General features: G+C 43.4%; 1 protein-coding gene across 1 annotated transcript; it reads left to right on the forward strand.

Annotated features, from left to right (window-relative positions):
* Nucleotides 1-983: 983 nt before the first annotated feature.
* On the forward strand, nucleotides 984-5,300 carry eif4ebp3 (eukaryotic translation initiation factor 4E binding protein 3). Its single transcript, XM_020464601.2, has 3 exons — nucleotides 984-1,310; nucleotides 3,785-3,946; nucleotides 4,810-5,300. Exons 1-3 carry the CDS (start codon nucleotides 1,172-1,174, stop codon nucleotides 4,839-4,841), a joined length of 333 nt encoding a protein of 110 aa, XP_020320190.1. The 5' UTR covers nucleotides 984-1,171; the 3' UTR covers nucleotides 4,842-5,300.
* Nucleotides 5,301-8,309: the final 3,009 nt, after the last annotated feature.

Raw genomic sequence — 8,309 nt, forward strand, 5'->3', positions numbered from 1 at the left:
GAAAGACTGCAACCGGACACTTAATTTTACATTCACTAAGAGTCTACCCAGAGAACACCATCAGGTCATTTTATGTTTTGACAGACGTTCAACTAGGATTGCTATCTTTGTTATCCAACTTCAGATTGATTATTGCTAATTGCCTTGTTTGAATTGCACTTGTTAACAAGTAATGATGGAGATGTTTACTTTTTGTTTCCCCCCCGACAAGATTGACTGGGAATTTTATATATTTGTGGAGAGACCAATCACTCAAACCATAATGTGACAGTAAAGTAATCTTAAATTTTGGATGATTTAAGAACAGAAGACTGGAGGCTGGTGGGAGGAGCTATAGGAGGACGGGCTTATTTTAGTGGCTGGGATGGAATAAATGGAACATACTGTATCAAACATATGGAAACCATATGTTTCATTCTGTCCCATTCCAGCCAATACAATGAGGCCATCCTCCTTATAGCTCTTCCTACCAGCCTCCACTGGGAGAAAAACATTGTCATGACGTCACAAACATATAGAAGGTCAAGTTTATTTGGGGGTTGGGCTATTGCGTTAGTATTTTGATTGTTTTTAAATGCAAACTTTGTTATGCTATGCATCTGTCCTCGTTTGCAAGGTATACAAATATCAACCGGGGCGGCAGGTAGCCTCGTGGTTAGATTGTTGGACTAGTAACGCAAGGTTGCAAGTTCGAATCCCCGAGCTGACAAGGTAAAAACCTGTCGTTCTGCCCCTGAACAAGGCAGTTAACCCAGGCCTAGGCAGTCATTGAAAATAATAATTTATTCTTAACTGTCTTGTCTGGTTAAATAAAGATAAAATACAAAATAAAACCCGGCCTAAGCATGTGACGGTTCATTTCAGTTCACACATGTGATTGTGAGCTTTAAAATGAAATGTTGCGCAGGTTGATACAGTAGTGAGGTGATTGTGAAACTCAAATTAAACCACGCCTCAAATCAGCAGATTTTTCATAAACACCTGCACGTGGCTGCTAGAGCTCACTGCGTCGTACGTCTCCCAGCGCCCCAGTCCCCTAGTTGTCAAACAAAACTTCAGAGTTGGCGCGGCTTTACTATCTTACGGGCTATAGTAGACATCGATCACAAATCGTTTGCTCTGTCTTTTTTTTACTTAAAAAAACAACTTATTTGTTCATCTGCTGTCTACGATGTCTTCTAACGGTACCACCAGTATAGGCCTAAACTGCCCTATTCCCAGTCGCTTTGAGCAGTCAAAAGACTGGTCTCAGCTGGCCGACTCCTACAGTCAGACGCCTGGAGGCACCCTGTTCTCCACGACACCTGGAGGTAAGTTTAGCAAAATAAGGGACGATTTATCGTCTTGAAGAACACACTAATACGGCCTCGGGAGTTTAAACGCTGTGCTAGTTTGGAGAACAGCACATTTCTCACAGATATAATCTGAGAGTTTGGTGACGCTTTTGTCCAGTTTTGAATGAACGGTTATGTACTTACATTCCTATTGCATTAAATGCACTTTGACCTGTTCCAATCATTTTAGTTGCATCAGACAATAATTGTATGTATCCAGCAATGACCGAATCAATTATCTTTATCAAGATGCAGTTGATCCGATTTATCAACGTGTGTGTGAGGACATTATGTGGCCTTTACAAGGAGGCCAACGTGGAGGGGAGAGAGGCTGAAGGAATGGGGTTGTTTTCATTGGTGGTGTTACATAGCTGGAATTGCTGAGGACGTTACGGCTCAGTTACAAGGAGGCACTACAGGGGTAGCGGAGTTTGTAAAGCCAGGCAACACACCTGAACTGAGGGGACTGAGATCCAGAGACTTCTATTGAACTGTATGACAAAAGAGTGCATAGGTGTGATCGCGTTCAAATTATTTTCCCAGTACAGCATATGAAACATGTCAGACCAGTAGATTCTCAGAGGGTGTTTTCACAGTCATCTTTAAAAAAAAAAAAAAAAAAAAAGATCGCATTCCTCTTTATAGTGAATTCTGGGGTAAAAAAAATGCTGAAAAACAACTTTTGTGTTCACACTGCCCTTGCCTTTTGAATGAGGACTCCGCTATTTTTCCAGTTCACTTCACCTAAACCCAGAGGCCTCTTTGCATTCACATTGCTACGTTTCGAAAGGAACCAAGATATTTTTCCAACATGCACTCTGGATTTGTATAAAGTGCGGGACAAGCCAATCAATCAGAATGTGTTCTCGGACAGCTAGATATATCGACATTTTGGAAGCTAATAGATTGCATTTAGTTCAAATGAGACATAATTGGTATCAGACGATGCTATTAACATGTACATTTAATTGGTAACAGAATAAATAGCAATAGAATAAATCATGCTGTAATTGGAAATGGTACACCCAATGTAGGCTACTGCCCCTTTTAAGAGCAAGAATAGATTTTGGACCCTGTGTTGTGATTCTTGCCAAATATATTGTCTTCTCACGCTAATCAAACCCCACAATCAATAAACAGTTCATGGCGTTCTCTTAACCTATAAATCACATATTGCTAACAAATAATCTGAACTAAAAACATGTTTGAGTTGCTGTGCGTCCTTGATAATCGCCAATCAATATTCAATATCCAAAACCCCGATTTTTCACGAAACCTCCATCTCTTTTTTTTAGTGGCACCAATGTGCGGGTTTATGGCAGAGGAAACGGTGTTGCAATAGTCTAGTGTGGGTGTTGCGGGAATAATGACAAGCGAACCTGGGGAGCTTTGCGTTCACATTGTCCTAAAAAAGGGAACCGGACAGTGCCATTCAAACGAACCGTACTCACACCACCCCTCGAGATAGCTTTGCTTCGGGGGCTCTTTTGAGTGTTCCTGTTCGATTGTTCACACTGCACAAAAACGAATCACAAAAATTGGCTTAAAGAGACCAAGTGTGAAAACACCCTGATATAGTTGCTAGTAATATAGGATCCATATCAGATTAAGGTGAGCTCTTCTATTGAAAAGTACACACGGAGTATAGACCGCCCACTTTTCTATGTAGCCTGCACTAACACACCTTGGATAAATATTGTGCACAAGAATACCTCATGATCTCAACGGATTGCTGCACATCATGACTCTTGGTCAGTGTTGCCAACTAATTTTCAGGGTAAGTTGCTAGAGGCAGGTTGATTTGTTGCTAAAAGTTTCTAAATGACGTTGTGATGTCATTGCGTGATAACGTAAAGCCGCGTCATTATGTAAAATACACAACAACGTTGCTCAAATTAACTGTCCCCCTCGGCAAAACATATGATTTGACATTTGTTCAGACTCCCACTCTTTTCTGTACTTCTGGCTTTACATTTTTGATTGAGGCATGTTGATTGATGTAAGTCCTGTTCAAGATCAAACATTCGTGACCAACTATATTCATCGAACCCGTACTACTGCTGTCAGCCAACAATGATTTGCTGAAATTGCTGCTGCCTGTGCACGAGCTGAGCGCCTGCTGCTGACGTCACTCCACAACGCACTTTTGCAGCCAGGCACGTGTGTTATGACTGAGTGTGTGACAGAGAAAATCGTACCTGTGTCATTTAGAGGGAAAATGCGAGCATTTTAGCGTTCAAGTCACTTTTCAAAAGTTGCTAAAAGTTCCAAATACATTTTTAAAAGTAGCTAAATTTGTTGCTAGGTGCTCTTTGGGGGGAAAAAAAACGTTGCCAGGGCAGTCTGACAAGTTGCTAAATCTAACAACAAAATTGCTAAATTAGCATCACTGCTCCTGGTACTTCTGTGTTCTTACCCGAGACAGACACTTCAACTCTTTGTCCTCACAGGAACCAGGATAATCTATGACAGAAAGTTCCTGCTGGAATGTCGGAATTCACCGATCACACGTACCCCTCCGTGCTGTCTCCCCCACATCCCAGGGGTCACGGCACCGGCCCAGCACCCTCTGGGCAAGCTGAAGGAAATGGACGAGAACAAAGACATCTCGGGTTGGTCTGGATCCTGATACTTACAGTGACACTACTGTATATCCTATGAGACCCATTAACCTCTTCCCCTAGCCAGGCCTCTTGGTTACCTGCTCTCCTAAACACCTGACTCCTCTCCCACATGGCTTTGCAGCAGATGTGTTTTTACTGAGCAACACAAGAGGGAACACCTTTTTTAGGGCTCCTCAAGGAAATACTTGAGAAACAAGTTCTCTTGTTTTGTTATTAGAAACTGTGCAAGGAGAGTAAATCAAGTCATTGCATTTATTCTGTCTTAGTTCACAGTGTAGGGAAATGGAGAGCAGTTGCTATGTCTGAAAGGCATCATGCTAATATCCCAAGATACAAATATATCCTTGTCATTCAGTTCCGGTTACTTGATTTACTCAATCTTGCATGCACATGATGTTCTGATGTCTCACCTCTAGAACTTGCCTAATTTTTAAGTCTCCTTAAATTCCTTACCAGTAATTAAAGGGAGGGGATAGGTTGCTTTGTTCATGTGATGTTGGTGACCAATAAGTAGTTTATTTCCGAGGATAAGGAAGTAGGCTACATAGACCTGTTATCATCAGTGCAGTGTGTATGAGGTGACGAATGCCCAGACTATCACCTGGTGTACAAACCAGTTAGTGTGTTTTGTTGACTTTTATTTTGTACCAGCACTAGACCAAGTTTCAAGGTGAACTGCTCCTCGAGAAAAGCAAACAAAAACCTGTCTGATATGTCAAGCTGCTGGCCAAGCATTATGCTGCATATCTTGTGACCGACCCATTTAGTTTGTAGATGCTCAAAGGTTTTTGGAAGTTTAGGAAGGGATAAATCCTCGATGCTGACCCGTGTTCTCTCTTCTGTCCCTACAGCAGACGATGCCCAGTTTGTGATTGACATCTGAACCTACTCGCCCAGACCAATTCTTTTGGAGAAATTGTATTCTGTTCAGACCACTGGGTGGTCGCTCTACTGGTCATACTCTCACTGTAGATTCCCTCCTGTCTAATCCTGGTGGATGATTAATGAACTGTCAAACACTCAGAGAGTTGATCTCTGAGGCTGGAAGCAAGAATTCTGGGTAAATTTGGGAAGGGTGGCTGCAGTCAGTCTGTTAACTGCTTTTCATCTTGATGTACTTTTTTCTTTTTGTACTTTCTGTTCTTTCAGGATGAATGAATTTATCATTTTTGAGTTTTATTAATGGGAACTCATTTTTTGAAGTTGCATTTTTATACATGGTCTGGGGGTTGGCAGCTGATTACAAGGGTATTCAGAGATGACTTCATCTCATCTCTGGGCTCTTTGAGAGTGCTGTTCCACTGCAGAGAAAATAAATAAAACAGAAAGAAATGTAAAGTTACATGGTGCTTTGTGTTTTTTGATCATCTGATGGTCTGAAAAGACGTGGCAATAGGTCAAGAAGTGTGGTGTGGTTGAATGAACTCGTACGTTTCAGGACTCTATACATTACCTCTGGACCTTGAAACCACTGCCTACACTTTATTTTGTATTTTTTATCCTCTAATCAAGAATTGATTTCGACCTGGGACACCAAGTGGGTGTAATTCATTATCAGGTAGAACGGAGAACCAGCCGGCTCCTCTGGACCTCCATAAGGGTAAGAGTTGAATACCCCTGGTATAGAGCAGGGATGTCCATTTCTGTTCCTGGAGGGCCAAAACACTTATTTATTTATACCTGGTAGTTCATTGCACTCACACGGTGTCCCAGGTCTGAATTAGTCCCTTATGAGATGAGGATGTAAACCTGAAGTGTTTCGACCCTCCAGGACTGACATCGAACAGCCCTGCTATAGAGTATACAGTGCATTCAGAAAGTATTCAGACCCCTTAACTTTTTCCACATTTTGTTACGTTAGCCTTATTATAAAATGTATGTTATTTTACCCCCTCATCAATCTACACACTATCCCACAATGACGAGGCAAAATAGGTTATTAGAAATGTTTGCAAATGTATAACACATTTACATAAATATTCAGACCCTTTACTCAGTCCTTTGTTGAAGCAACTTTGGCAGCGATTACAGCCTTGAGTCTTGGGTGTGACGCTACAAGCTTGGCACAGCTGTATTTGGGGAGTTTCTCCCATTCTTTTCTGCAGATCCTCTCAAGCTCTGACAGGTTGGACGGGGAGCGTCACTCCACAGCTATTTTCAGGTCTCTCCAGAGATGTTTGATTAGGTTAAAGCCCGGGTTCTGGCTGGGTCACTCAAGGACATTGAGACTTGTCCCGATGCCAAACCTGCATTGTCTTGGCTGTGTGCTTAGGGTCGTTGTCCTGTTTGAAAGTGACCCTTCGCCCCTGAGCGCTCTGGAGTAGGTTTTCAAGGATCTCTCTGTACATCTTTCCCTCGATCCTGACACTGAAAAACATCCCCACAGCATGATGCTGTCACCACCATGCTTCACCGTAGGGATGATGCCAGGTTTCCTCCAGACGTGACACTTGGCATTCAGGCCAAAGAGTTCAATCTTGATTTGATCAGACCAAAGAATTTTGTTCTCATGGTCTGGTGCCTTTAGGCAAGCTCCAAGTGGGCTGTCATGTGCCTTCTACTGAGGAGTGGCTTCAGTCTGGCCGCTCTACCATAAAGGCCTGATTGGTGAAGTGCTGCAGAGATGGTTGTCCTTCCGGGAAGGTTCTCCCATCTCCACAGAGGAACTCTGGAGCTCTGTCAGAGTGACCATCGGTTTCTTGGTCACTTCCCTGACCAAGGCCCTTCTCCCTGATTGCTCAGTTTGGCCAGGTGGCCAGCTCTAGGAAGAGTCTTGGTGGTTCCAAAACTTCTTCCATTTAAGAATGGAGGCCACTGTGTTCTTGAGGACCTTTAATGCTGCAGAAATGTTGACACAGATCTGGTGAAGGGTACCAAGACAATCCCGTCTCGGAGCTCTAAAGACAATCCCCTCACCCTCATGGCTTGGTTTTTTCTCTGAGATGCACTGTCAACTGTGGGACCTTATATAGATGGGTGTCTGCCTTTCCAAATCATGTCCGATCAGTTGAATTTACCACAGGTTTACTCCAATCAAGTTGGATAATCAAACAGGATGCACCTGAGCTCAATTTCAAGTCTCAAAACAAAAGGTCTGTTAAATGAATACTTGAATACTGAATAAGGCATTTTAGTTTTTTACTTGTAATTGTTAGGCACGCCTCTGAAGAGGGGACGCAACACCCTGCTACAACTCAACTCTCTGAAGTGAGAGGTATGGACTGTAGGTGTGAGTAAGGATGACAAAGGCAGAGAGAGAGGTACCATTTACTAGGAATTTATTCCTTCACACGGTAATATGGGGAAAATGGGCTGTACGGATCCAAAGCAAAGAAAGTAAATGTCAAAGCCCCCTCCATCTGACCTGCCTACCCACTACCTACCTAACTTACCCTCTCCTATCTGACCTGCCTACCCACTACCTATCTACCCTCTCCTATCTGACCACTACTTACCTAACCTACCCTCTCCCATCTGACCTGCCTACCCACTACTTACCTAACCACTACCTATCTAACCTACCCTCTCTTATCTGACCTGCCTAACCACTACCCACTACTTATCTAACCTACCCTCTCCTATCTGACCTGCCTAACCACTACTTATCTAACCTACCCTCTCCTATCTGACCTGCCTAACCACTACTTATCTAACCTACCCTCTCCTATCTGACCTGCCTAACCACTACTTATCTAACCTACCCTCTCCTATCTGACCTGCCTAACCACTACTTATCTAACTTAGCACCACCTGGTGCGCTAACCAAAATACAGGGGGTGGTCCGCCCAGGTCTTATCCAGTGTGCCTAGACAGTGAATATACTACGGGTATATGTATGCCTGCGGGCCTCTTGCCTAAGCACTCCCTAGATGCCTCCTCCTTCCCCCCTGGGAACAAAATGAAACAGAATATTAAACGATCCACTTCACAACAAATCTGAGAAAAAACTAAATCAGGCCATTAAAGAAGCTCTGACAAAGCAACAAACACAGAACATACCAAAGCTGCTACCAACAACAAACACAGAACATACCGAAACGGCTATCAACAACAAGTAACATGCTACACCCCTCAGCCATCAACATGCTACACCCCTCAGCCATCAACATGCTACACCCCTCAGCCATCAACATGCTACTCCCCTCAGCCATCAACATGCTACACCCCTCAGCCATCAACATGCTACACCCCTCAGCCATCAACATGCTACACCCCTCAGCCATCAACATGCTACACCCCTCAGCCATCAACATGCTACACCCCTCAGCCATCAACATGCTACACCCCTCAGCCATCAACATGCTACACCCCTCAGCCATCAACATGCTACACCCCTCAGCCATCAACATGC

The sequence above is a fragment of the Oncorhynchus kisutch genome, linkage group LG28, assembly GCF_002021735.2.
Source record: "Oncorhynchus kisutch isolate 150728-3 linkage group LG28, Okis_V2, whole genome shotgun sequence".
In the NCBI taxonomy this organism is placed as follows: domain Eukaryota; kingdom Metazoa; phylum Chordata; class Actinopteri; order Salmoniformes; family Salmonidae; genus Oncorhynchus; species Oncorhynchus kisutch.